Here is a 12,287-nt window from a genome sequence, read left to right as displayed (position 1 = left end):
ATCATTATCAGCTTTATCAAGTTCTTTAAATTTAGAATGTACTAAAGTTCTAAACTTGTAAAATCTTTATGTGTCTAGACAGTAAACATGAGTCATAAATGTTAGCACATTTATGAATTTTAACTATAAATAAGTATAAACAAGACCTGAAATATTAAAAAATAATGAGTTGTGTAGGGGCTCAGATTGAAGCCCATTGAGTTGGCATATGGCAGTAGGGGTGTGCATGTGTCGGTTTGGGGCGAATTTGAGCCAAACCCATAACCATAACCGACACGTTATGGCGGTTTTGGTTAATCGGTTTTGAAGGTTATAGTGGGTCGGTTATGGGTCGGTTAACCATAACCAAAACAATGTAATTGGGTCTAAAAGTTTGGCACAAATTATTACAAAAAACATGATATGACATAATACAACAAAGTATATAATCCATAATACTAATACCAAATTATCAAACAAAGAAATTGACATTATATAATCCAACAATGAAATTCATCTTAATTTTATTACAAACGTAGAACCAAAATCATTAAAATGATATAATGCAATAATATGTTGTGGAAGTTAATCCCAAACATATTGTTGGTTAAATAAATTGGTCGGTTCGGTTATGGCGGTTTTGAAATTTTCCTTAACCAAAACCGACCCGTATTTGGCGGTTTTTAAAAACTTATTAAACCGACCCATCGGTTATGACGGTTATTGGTTAAAATTGGTTCGGTTATGTCGGTTATGGTTCGGTTAACGGTTATGGCGGTTAAGTTGCACACCCCTATATGACAGTCAGTCGCCGAACAGAAGAAACGAGAAAAAAGGGACCTCATCTGCGTATTTTAGAGACTTCTTAAATGTAAAGACTAAATAAATATATGTCATCTTCTTTACATTTGTTATAACCAGCCGTATGGCAATTTATTTTTTCCGTTTAGTTAGGTAAAAGTTTCGGGTCAAAACGACAAAACACATTGTGTCAAAAATGAGTTTGATTCAAAGCATGGTATAACCAAAACGGGTTTGCTTGAAATGTATCGTTTTAGAAAGAATAAAAGCGCATCAAAATGTGTTCACCTGCTATATTTTTCTTAAGTTGGCTCGTAGTGTTTTAATTGAAGTGGTGGTCATGGGGGACCCCGCAATTTTTTTATATGATATGCAATATTTGTTAATCGACCCCTTAGATTTTTTAACTTACTTAGAAAAGATTAATCTATACATGTTGCATTTGAAAAAAGAAATATGAAAAGCGAAAAAAAATGAATATGAATTCAATTAAGTACCTAATATATATATTTTTATAAATAAATATTGGACGATGCATAACCTTTCGTGGTTATGATTACCAAAAAATACTCAATTTTAACTCTAGTTTTTTTGATTACATAGACAAATCACTTAAAATATGATCCCGATGAACAAAGTTCTTAAGTCCGCTCCTGGTGGTGGTTGTAGTGATGACGACAAAAGTGATGGATGTGTAAACGACACCGGTGGATAAGATAGTGGCGATTGAGCTGGCAGTAGGGGTGAGGGGCTACAATAATTGCTAGTAGGTAACACACAATGAAACAGTTTCAAGTAGTAATTGGTGTCAAATTCAATATATTTATGTTGGTTATAATAAAAGATATATACCGTAAACATTATTTGAGTATGAGATATACAAGGTCAAATGTTATAAGTTAAAAAGGATATTTTCTGTAAAAACCTAAATTTACTCGAAATTGTTTTGATCACTTAACTGGGTCGCTAGTTCAACCACCTCTCATTAAAAAAACAACTGATCCAACTAGTGTCGGTTCATCTCATGCCAATTGCCCAACCGAACCAGCTAGGGGTTCGGTTCCTCGTCCGATTAACCTGCTCGTTTAAGTTTTAACAACAAAATAAAGGCAATAATCTTTGATAAACTAAAGTAGATATCATAAAATACGTATGAATGTGACTGGTTAGACTTGCCAATTGCAATCACATATTGTTAAAATAAGGATGTCCCCTTTAAAATGTTCATGAAAATGGATAGGACACTCAACATGCCAATTGGTCAAACCAGTTCTGCTGTCAACAAATTGAGTATAAATTGAAGGGTAATTTGTAACTTCACAAGACCGTGTGGGCCACAGAGTGTTCAGGACGGCTACTGCGTTTTGGCAGGAACCAAGGTTAAACTATTATTCGTTGTTTTCCTAATTCCCATGGATTATTATTTTCTAATGTTTCAAAGTAGCAATCATGCCTAGACATTGTTCACTCATATGCATCCTTTTTTTAATGCATTTAGCGTAATCAGTTACCCGGGGAATTTAAAAGGTTTATCACCAACATACAACACATCATATTCGAGTTCAAATCTTGAAACAATGGTGTTCTCCTCTATTAGTAACATATACTTGTTAGAATCGGGCAGACACTCTCAAGAGGTTCCTACAAAAATCTTGCCACGTGTATGTTTCGAACCCTTACGGTTACCGCCTTGCCTCACACTTAACCCAACTAGTATTTACCAACTGAGCCAAGAATCATTGACACTCAAGTACATTCTTTGTGATAATTACTCATATCATGGTTTGTGATTTATTGCATATATTTCAATATGGATATTTGAATTTGGAAATTATGAAATGAATTCAAACCGAACATAAATGTACACAAAGGAGTATGTAAACGAATATAAACAGATAGACAAATACAAACCTTAACAAATGAACACAAACAAACATAAAAAAAGTACATACGTAAGTAAATGAACAGTATATGAACCAAGTTAACGATTGCCGAAATGGGTTCATTTACAAATTACAAGTATTTCAAATCACTAAACGCCCTTGCTTATGAGGTTTTTATTAATTTGATTCATTTAAAACCATTTATCTTTTTCACTTTTTAAAACTAGTATATGTAACTAGCAAAGAAGCTAGAACACAAAATGGAACAAACTAGAAACGTCATTTATGCAATTTGATTTTGATAATACAAAAAACAATTTATCAATGAGTTCTGACTTATGAAGTCAAAGGTAGATAAAGTCTTGTGATTGGTAAATGAGTGACAGGTGGAGTACCAATATATGAATGTATAGGTCGCCCAACCTTTTAATTTTAGAAGGAAGTTGACGGAGTCCAGCCAAAAAGTCAAAAAAGACGTGCAAGGCTTCACGCGATTGACGCCTTCTTTATCTTTACAAATTCATATTATCTTATTTTTAATCCCCTAAATTTTTTATAACAAATCGTTACCAAAGGATAACATACAAAACTTATTTAGTCATAATAATAATAACTAGGTTTGACAGAAAAACAGTTTCAGATTGGATATGTATAATTTACTAGAACCATATATCCAAAAAGTTAATTTTAACTTTCCCTTAATTATTATTGTTTGGTAATGCTTCCTTCTACTTGTTTTATTACGAGGAAAATAACTTTTTCACTTGGTTTATGTACATAAGTTATCATATTTTATTTGTTGTAGTTGTTAAAATTATAAATCTAAATCTACATAAAAATAGGATGATAAGAAAAAAGAAACGTAATCTGGAAATCATAAAATAGGAATCTTTAACAATTAACTGATATATCCCGTTAATAATTACTCAATAAATATTTGACATATGTATCGTGAGTATTTAAGATTCCTTATTTTTGTCTTCTTATATCTTATAACTTATTAAAAGTTAAAAAAATGTTTGTGATTACTTTACATGTAAGTAAAAAAATTTCATTAGTTACAATATCATAACTTATAAATAAGTTATACGAAGGTATAAATAAGAAATTCCAAACACACCTTAAATTATTTATTTCATGGTCTCTTTTTATTTTTATTTCAAAATTAAAATTGAATACATTACCAAAAATAACTATTTTTATAATTGTCTGATATATAATCCATTCAACAGTCCTCTCCACAATTCAATCGATCCATTAAACGTGGACACCCTCAACAACCAATTCCAAACTCCCATGAAACATTAACATCTCCGACCAATTTTCCGACATGAACTCCGACAACCAACCACAACCAACCAAACTCGACGACGAACAACTAACCGAACTCCGTGAAATATTCCGATCATTCGACCGGAACAACGACGGCAGCCTAACCCAACTCGAACTAGGCTCGTTATTACGATCCTTAGGCCTTACACCGAGCCCAGACCAGCTGGACGCGTTGATACAGAAAGCCGATACGAATAGTAACGGGTTTATTGAGTTTTCTGAGTTTGTGGCGTTGGTGGCGCCGGAGCTGTTGCCGGCGAACTCACCGTACACGGATGAGCAGTTGAAGCAGCTGTTTAAGATGTTTGATAGGGATGGGAATGGGTTTATTACGGCGGCTGAGCTGGCTCACTCCATGGCTAAGCTGGGACATGCGTTGACGGCTGAGGAGTTGACTGGGATGATTAAGGAGGCCGATACAGATGGGGATGGACGGATTAGTTTTCAAGAGTTTTCCAGGGCGATTACTTCAGCTGCGTTCGATAATTGTTTTTCGTGAAATGATATTATTATTCTCGCGGACGTTTGAATTTATCTTTTTTATAGGTATGAATATGAATTAAGTTGTTGACCGTTTGCTTTCTGTTTTGATGTAAAAAAAATGATTTTGTAGATGATGTTTATAGGCGGTTGAAAAACGAGCTTGCATCTCCCCACGCCTATCTTGTGTTGTGGAACTTGAAGGTTGGTTGTTGCGGTGGAGATGAGATATGGTGAAAGTTGAAAATGTGTTGTGAAATGCGAATAAACACGCTTTTGGACCGATTTTTTTTTTTGGGTTTCCTGGTTGTTTTGAGATAGAAAACTGGTGTTGCTATCATTTTCATTTTGTAGTTATTTTAAGGGTTTCCTTGAAGGTGTTTAGATGCTTTCATGTTTATAACAAGTGATCATATGTCATTGGTTTTGTCATGTCATAAGTGCATAGGGGTGTGCAGGGTACCACTCGGCTACTCAATCAGTTTTATCGGCTTGTTGGTAACACCGGCGCAATTAGCTCGGTTTGTGGATTCGACATTCAATTTCGGCTTCAATTCCCCGAGTGTGAAGCTGAAGATGAATTGTTAAGTGTCATTCGGGTATGTTGGGTACTTTGGCATACACACCGGGTACCTTAAACTTCACTTCCTGTTTAAAACAGCTTTATTAATTTTCTATTGTCTGTTTACAACAAAACTTTGCATCGAGCTGCATATTATGGAATATGGATACCTAACCTGGCTACCACACGTCTATAATTTTAGACTTTTATGGGGGACACGTCCTGCTTTCTTTAAACTATAGCTATCTAACGCATCCATAAGCTTAAAATAATCATATATGATGATCAAAACTTGTTACATCCAATTGTTTTTGTTTCTTTATGTTAACCATGAAATTGGTTATGTGAAGTCTTGACGTTTTTTTACCAAATTTAGTCATTGTATAATCCTTTTAGAAATTGATTTATACCACAATCCAAGTTTTACAGCAAAAACTGTCATTTTCTGTGCATAGAAGGATTTTGTTACTCCAAAAGATGGTTTCATATAAGCATTTACATTTCCATTTGATGTGGGTTTAAAATTATATGGGAGGTGCTCCAAAATTTGGTAAATTTTGAGGATATCATCTTGGAGCCGGTTAAAATTAAGTCAATATATGGCTAAAATCTTCCTTTGGGTAATTATGTAATAATATAACGGATGCCCAAAACTGAATTAGATCATTTAGAGTTTAGTTGGTCATTAAAATTTATAAAATTGGTCAATAGACAACCGGGTTAGGTTGACTTTATAGTCGAGTATATTTGGATAAAAACTTATGGTGTAAGTAGTCAAGGAGAGTGCATATCACTCCTAAAGCAATGCAAACTATATATTTAAAGGCGTTGCGATCTAATGTACGCAACCTTACACTACACCTTTTGTGCCAGAGGTTGAACCAGTGACCTCCAAGTTACAAATCAACAACCGCCAAAGTAATATTAGCACAATCTAAATTGTAGTTACCATGTAACCAACCAATTTGACCGTTTAACTTGAAAGTATAGACCACATGCATGTAATAGCCAAATTGATACGAATAATATGTTCACATCCAAACTGATAGGTTGATTGTGATGTGGTGATCGATGTAAAAGCCAAATAAGATATGTAGTTTGAACCAGTGATAAAAGGTGTGTTGCTATTGAAATGTTCAACTCATCTTTGTGGATAAAACTGGAAGAAAACTTAATGCTGGGAAACAATAGGCATCTCACATGTATTTAACACAGATGTTTCTAGTCTATGCTGCCTTTGCTATAGACTTTCTATGTTCAAAGCCACCATAACATTATGATGCATACACTGATGTTTAGAGCCACCAATCAGTTTAATGCACAAACAAAGGCACTGATGGTTTCTTCCACAATCGCTTCATCACGACAGGATTCTTCTAAATTTTGCTCTAATAGCTAATATAAAACACTTTCATAATAAGGTTGGGCCCAATGAAACATAAACTCATGATACATACATATAAGTTTGGATATCATATGCAAAGTACAATGGTCAAACATGCTGTTAACTCATTCAGAATTCAAATGTGTTTTAAGTAACAAAAACAGAGATGCTAACAGTGAACATTATGTCGTATAACACTATTTGAAACCACTGTGTTAAACAGAAAGAGATATCCTAAGTACCTCAAAATCCAGTGAAAATCTTGTATTAAGCTTTCTTCTTCTTGGATTTACGCATCACATATCCAATAAAGACCGATAAGAAACAAATCAAAGCGACACCAGCATAAACAGGTAGCAGGATCGCATATTCTTGAGGCAAAAAGTAACTATGTACAAAGTGATCCTTATCAACAAAGGGCTGAAAGAACCAATAGAAAACTTAGTTAATCACAACCTTAGAAATTTGAAAATAAAAACGAAGTAAACAAGAAAATGAAGTTAAGAAATAAACACCACTAACCAATATAATCACCCAAAAGGTGTAATACGTGAAAACGGTCACACTAATGCTTGCTAAAATGAACCCAACCGCCCTGTCTGCCAATTCCATTGTACGTACACTTCTAGGTCAACTGAAAGCTATATTCAAAAATGTTAGCAAGGTATTGCTCAGGCCCGTGAATTTTCTAGTGAGATGTTCTCACAGTTACAAGAGAATATAAGAATGTTAACAAGACGTGGGCATTTCATATTTGGATTACGCAGTTATGCATACATATAATATTCATAACTCATCTCTATCATTTTTAAAAACTTAATACAAACTCCGGATTATAAAGGGAGAATAAATGTTCAAAATGCCAAACAGAACGGTCCAGCTGATCCAACTAGCCCGGTGTGTTCGGTTTGCCATTTTTGTCAAAACCAGCCTAACCCGAACCGTTAACATTTAACAACCCTAGTGTTGTTTGTAGAGAATACTTTAACTAATCAAAAGTATACTTTACTAAAAACTAAAATTGTAATAATTTTCATGCGTAAAGTAAATTACCCCAATTATTATAATCTCTATTGACATGAAACTGTAACAAAATGAAGCCCAATATCATATTAATCAATTGTGATGCCTGAAACTTAAATTACAAAACCCTAATTATATATCAATTTACAAAATATAATGGAGCATATATTAACGAATGGAATAATAGAAACTTACTTGATTGCCGATTAGGGTTTTTGTAGAATGTTCAGATCTGTGTTCATGTAGTTGTCAACAATGAAGACAAACACGCCAAGAATTCATATCAAGAAAAGTTTACTTTGGGGATTAATTTTGACCCGGACCATTGTATTGACGAGTCATAAATTTTGACCCGGTCCATATGCGTTAGCAGATCGTGATGCATCCCAAACCATGGTGACAATTCATTTTATTCATGTCCTTTGGTTTACAAAATTTTCAAACAAAAAAGATAATTTATAGGGATCAGCTCGGCACCGTACCGATACCGAAAATCTTGATCCCGAAAATTACACATTTTTTTATACCAGTACCGAAATATTTGGTTCGGTACCGGTATTGAAGGTAAAAAATTCGAGAACTATCGGTACCGGTACCTATCCCGAAACTCGAAACTTTGGTATTGATTTGATACCGACGGTACCAAATCTGTTCCGATTTCGGTATCAATACCGAATTTGCTCATCTCTAATAATTTCTAATAATTTCCAGTAGCAAATTAATAATGCATAATGTTTATTCACAAAACCTGAAGGTTTCATAGTGTGAATTATTTATATGTATGATTATGGATTTTTCCTAGATCGGTCTTCTTTAAAAAGGCAAGAGCTTTTACCAGTTATCACCCTCTTAAGACAGAATGACGTAAAATTATCGTCTACTATTGTATATCAAGTATAGTTTTCAGGAATCCACAGCTCATGGAGTAATTATACGAGAGCGAGATTCTATATATTATATTATTTATTACGTAGTTGTATGTTATATTATATAAAAATATCTATATTGATATTATTAATAGCGTTGTTTAGTCTCACAAATCTAATCAAAATGAGTTTGAATTCGCTTACTGAATAAGCTATAATTTAGAGTTGGGTTGATTCAGATTCAAACTTCTAACAAAGGTGCAAGAGGACGCTTTCATTTCGCTTCTTTTTTTCTAAGGCTATGAAACTTTTTTTATTAACGAAGCTAGCGTGAAGATAAAAATATTACATTCACACCATGATAAGATTACATTTTTCAGTTAAGAGAATCCAAACTGAAATCACACCAATATTTCTCGTCAATTCACATTCAATGGTCTGTAAAAAGTTTACCAAGTCCTTGCGAAAGACACGGGCATTAAAAAGATTAAAGATGCATTGCCATTTACTATATTTTTGGTAAGTTGCGTGATTGACTTCTATTTTTTAAGAATTAATACAGATTTGCGCAAATTTTTATGACGAGATCATCTTTTAACTTGTTCAAACTTCCTTTTACTTCTTTTTATATTTTAACTTATTATATATGCATTAGATATACTTATAAAACGCTTATTTTAATATTTTCTCCCTTTTTTAATAATTTCTTTTGAATAGAAATAAAGTCCTATATGATGTTATGAATATGTCACAACTGAAATGAATACAGAATCTATTCACACATAAATATGAGTATATGACGAGTAGGAGAAAAGCAAGTAGAAAATGTGATTAAGAATATCAATAAAATACAAAAGGATGACATATTTTAAGTCCATAATTTGAATTTAAATTGAAAATTATTTGACATCTGTTTGTGTAGTAGATAAAAGATATTTCTAGATCCACCTCGTTCAGTTTATAATATCAGATGAACCTTTATCGTAATAGAGGGTTGGTACATATACATTATCAAACCTTTTTTCACGAAAAAGGATTGCCAAAGCCTAACCCTCGTGACAAACTCGAAAGTCCAACTACGATGACAAATCAAACTTGAATAAAATATGTATGTTAAATCATTGGTTTTAAATTTTTAATATTTGCATTTGCGGTTATTGCCATTAACCAAACCAAATCGAACTGTGCACACCCCTATTTGCAGTGTTCGAAAACAAACATGAAAAGTTTAAACAAGTAACATGAAATGTTCTTTTTTTTAATAAAAAATGTGACATTTGTTTTAAAGCACCTAAAGTTGTAACATTAAATTTATCTAATAAACTAATTATTAATTAGTCACGTCTTAACTGCATAAAATGTTAGTCCAAATTAAGAAAATCACATGAATATGTTTGGTTCACCTTAGTAGTGCAGCCCATGAACCACATGAATCATGAACTAATAACATGAAGATCATGTTCCATAAACACCAACTAATAACCCAATAAAAAATATGGAACAAATAGTTTCACATAGGCCAAATTCATGAAGAAAGATAAATTCTGTCTTGCAACAGTCTAACAAATATAAAGTTCTATAATCACCACTTGATCACGGGCGTACCAAATCCAATTCCCCAAATAAAAATATGTAAACCGAACCATAACCACCCCTACAGAACCAAACCTGTCACAGGTGCAGGCTTGGAAGAGTGATGTTGCTCATCAGGAGCGGTAGGAGACTCGGTCAAATGAACCTCGGCATAATCATCAACCATTTTCCTCCTTTTTTCATCTTCAGCATTTTCGACCTTCTCTTTAGTCTGTTGACCAACTTCCCCAGCTGCTTTTGCCACTTTGTTAAACGCACCCGTCACCCACGAAGCACTCGTGAACACATAACGGTTTTTCATAATAGCAGACCCCGCATTGGCAACCGTATTCTCAGCAGCAGTTAGAGCCGACTTGGCCTTTTCAGAAACTTGAAGTTTCTGGTCAACTTCTTTGACTTTATCACTCACGATTGACGTACCCACGTTGACTTTTTCGGTAAACCCGATTTTCTTGTCAAAGGAAGCGACTTTAGCAGATGCTGTGGAAGTTAAACGATGTTTTTCATCAAAAGTTTTTGCTTTACCAATCGCGTCTTTACCTAACACGAAACCCTTTGCAAACATGCTGGTTACAACGTCCTCTGCCTTACGTAAGGCAGAGTCGTTTCCAGCTGGCGCATTGCTTCCGATTGGCTGCAAAGACATTATTATATTATTAGTTGGCTTTTAACATTACAAGGTTCATAGAAACTGAGCTTACGTGAGAAGCAGCTGTTGCAGCTGGTGGAAGCTGGTATTCAGGGCCTAGAGTTACAGTCACAGTGGTATCAACTATTGTTGCACCCTAAAGAAAAAAAATATATATGACAATACAAATATGTGAAACATACGTAAAGTGAGGATAAACTGCTGACTAGATCAAACGGAAAGAGCAAATTACCGAGAGAAGAACAGCAGTCTCAGCTCCTTGACTATCTGTAAACGTGACGTACGCGATTTGGGAACGCTCATTATGACTGCAACAAAATAATCACTACAGTGTTAACTGTAACTATAATAACAATAACAATAAAAGCTAGGAAGATAAAGACTATTTTTATATACTAACCTTTGTGTCTCAACATAAACAATATCTCCAGAAAACGAAAAGAATTCCCTTACATCTCGTTCAGAAGCTCCTAGTGAAAGATTGCTCACTTTAACAGTTTTAATCTGCAACAATAACTCCATGTATTAATTTCGCGCTGCATAACGAAAGCTTAGGTACATTTACTTTATTCTCTAAATATACAAAAACAATTAAAACATACATAAACTAACTAAAAAATAATAAACGAACCAAGCTCGGCTTGTTTACACCCCTAAATTTCCACCTATTAATTATGTTTAACAGATCCCATTCTCACAACTTTAATCCACGGCATCAAGTTTTACACATCAAACTTGTGTTAATTAAAGTTATTCAACCGCAACATGTAATATAAGCCAAATAATAAACATTTACATTTAAATTAGATCCTGAAGATAATTAAATCAACCGTGATTTTGAATACTCTACATATCAGATCAATAATAACATCATCGAAGATTCAATTCGTTACGAATCTGGATCAATCAAATAAACTAACCAGATCTACACTGTTTCAGAATGATGTAATAAATCAAGCTCTGATAAGTCGGTGACGTCAGCGATGATAACAAATAAACTAACATTTGTTGAAGAGATTAATACTTACCGACATTGTGATTGCTTGATTGGAATAATAAAGATAAGACGGACGAGTTTGCCAGACGGACGGACAAAGATGAGGGGTTTTGGAAAGTTGGAAGAAGGGTTTCACGCGTTGACGGAGTTGTGAATTGTGATTTGATTTTTATTGAGTGGGAGAATTTATATTAACGGAAGGTATAAGTTTTGATGCCAAGGGTACAAGTGGTGAAGCGTGGTACGCTTTGACGTATTTGTACGTAGGAAGAAGACGTGGAGGCAAGTTCTGACGTGTTATTGCAACGCGACGTGATATACGGTGGATCTAATTGGACAAGAATCGGAATACTATCACTTTTTTTTTCTAAAACTAATTAATATTTATAATATAATAGATATAAATAATAAATTGTACAAAATAAAGGTTTTAAGACAAAACGATTATAATAAAGTGGCAGACAAACGGCAACAATCTGTGCTGCAATCCTCTTTTGAATAGGAAAGTCAATCGTACTAAAAACAAAGTTTGAGACCTAGGAGCCGAAGAGGTTCCGTGTACGACACGTTGGACCCTACTCAAAAAAGTCACAGCCTCTGGGGCTAGAAAACCAAATGTATCAAAAGCAAATGGTAGAAAGACATGTTGATTATCTAAACAAGCTTTCTCGTGTTTAACAGCTTTGTTCGATTCAGCGTTCAACGTAGCATGACCCACAACAAACTCATGGTTCCTGA

General features: G+C 34.0%; 3 protein-coding genes across 4 annotated transcripts; 1 reads left to right on the top strand and 2 right to left on the bottom strand.

Annotated features, from left to right (window-relative positions):
- Positions 1–3,900: 3,900 nt before the first annotated feature.
- Positions 3,901–4,701, top strand: LOC143592833 (putative calcium-binding protein CML11). The gene is made up of 2 exons (XM_077072649.1): positions 3,901–3,935; positions 3,973–4,701. The coding sequence occupies exon 2, from the start codon at positions 3,994–3,996 to the stop codon at positions 4,492–4,494; it is 501 nt and encodes a 166-aa protein (XP_076928764.1). The 5' UTR covers positions 3,901–3,935; positions 3,973–3,993; the 3' UTR covers positions 4,495–4,701.
- Positions 4,702–6,418: 1,717 nt separating this feature from the next.
- LOC143592831 (dolichol-phosphate mannose synthase subunit 2-like) lies at positions 6,419–7,732 on the bottom strand. 2 transcript variants are annotated; one of them, XM_077072647.1, is made up of 3 exons: positions 7,640–7,732; positions 6,944–7,055; positions 6,419–6,841 (listed from the first exon to the last, which is right to left on the bottom strand). In XM_077072647.1, exons 2-3 carry the CDS (start codon positions 7,031–7,033, stop codon positions 6,689–6,691), a joined length of 243 nt encoding a protein of 80 aa, XP_076928762.1. In that variant the 5' UTR covers positions 7,034–7,055; positions 7,640–7,732; the 3' UTR covers positions 6,419–6,688. The 2 variants fall into 2 exon arrangements, with proteins under 2 accessions (XP_076928762.1, XP_076928763.1); XM_077072648.1 differs by having other exon boundaries at positions 6,944–7,062; positions 7,640–7,716.
- Positions 7,733–9,806: 2,074 nt separating this feature from the next.
- On the bottom strand, positions 9,807–11,719 carry LOC143592835 (binding partner of ACD11 1-like). The gene is made up of 5 exons (XM_077072650.1): positions 11,581–11,719; positions 10,953–11,056; positions 10,785–10,860; positions 10,605–10,688; positions 9,807–10,537 (listed from the first exon to the last, which is right to left on the bottom strand). The coding sequence occupies exons 1-5, from the start codon at positions 11,584–11,586 to the stop codon at positions 9,965–9,967; spliced, it is 843 nt and encodes a 280-aa protein (XP_076928765.1). The 5' UTR covers positions 11,587–11,719; the 3' UTR covers positions 9,807–9,964.
- Positions 11,720–12,287: the final 568 nt, after the last annotated feature.

This window comes from Bidens hawaiensis, unplaced genomic scaffold (assembly GCF_021521415.1).
Source record: "Bidens hawaiensis isolate Kalapana, Puna unplaced genomic scaffold, B.hawaiensis_p1.1 tig00041287_1, whole genome shotgun sequence".
NCBI lineage: Eukaryota > Viridiplantae > Streptophyta > Magnoliopsida > Asterales > Asteraceae > Bidens > Bidens hawaiensis.
The sequence above is the reverse complement of the archived record's forward strand: the minus strand, read 5'-3'. Positions and strand labels throughout refer to the sequence as shown.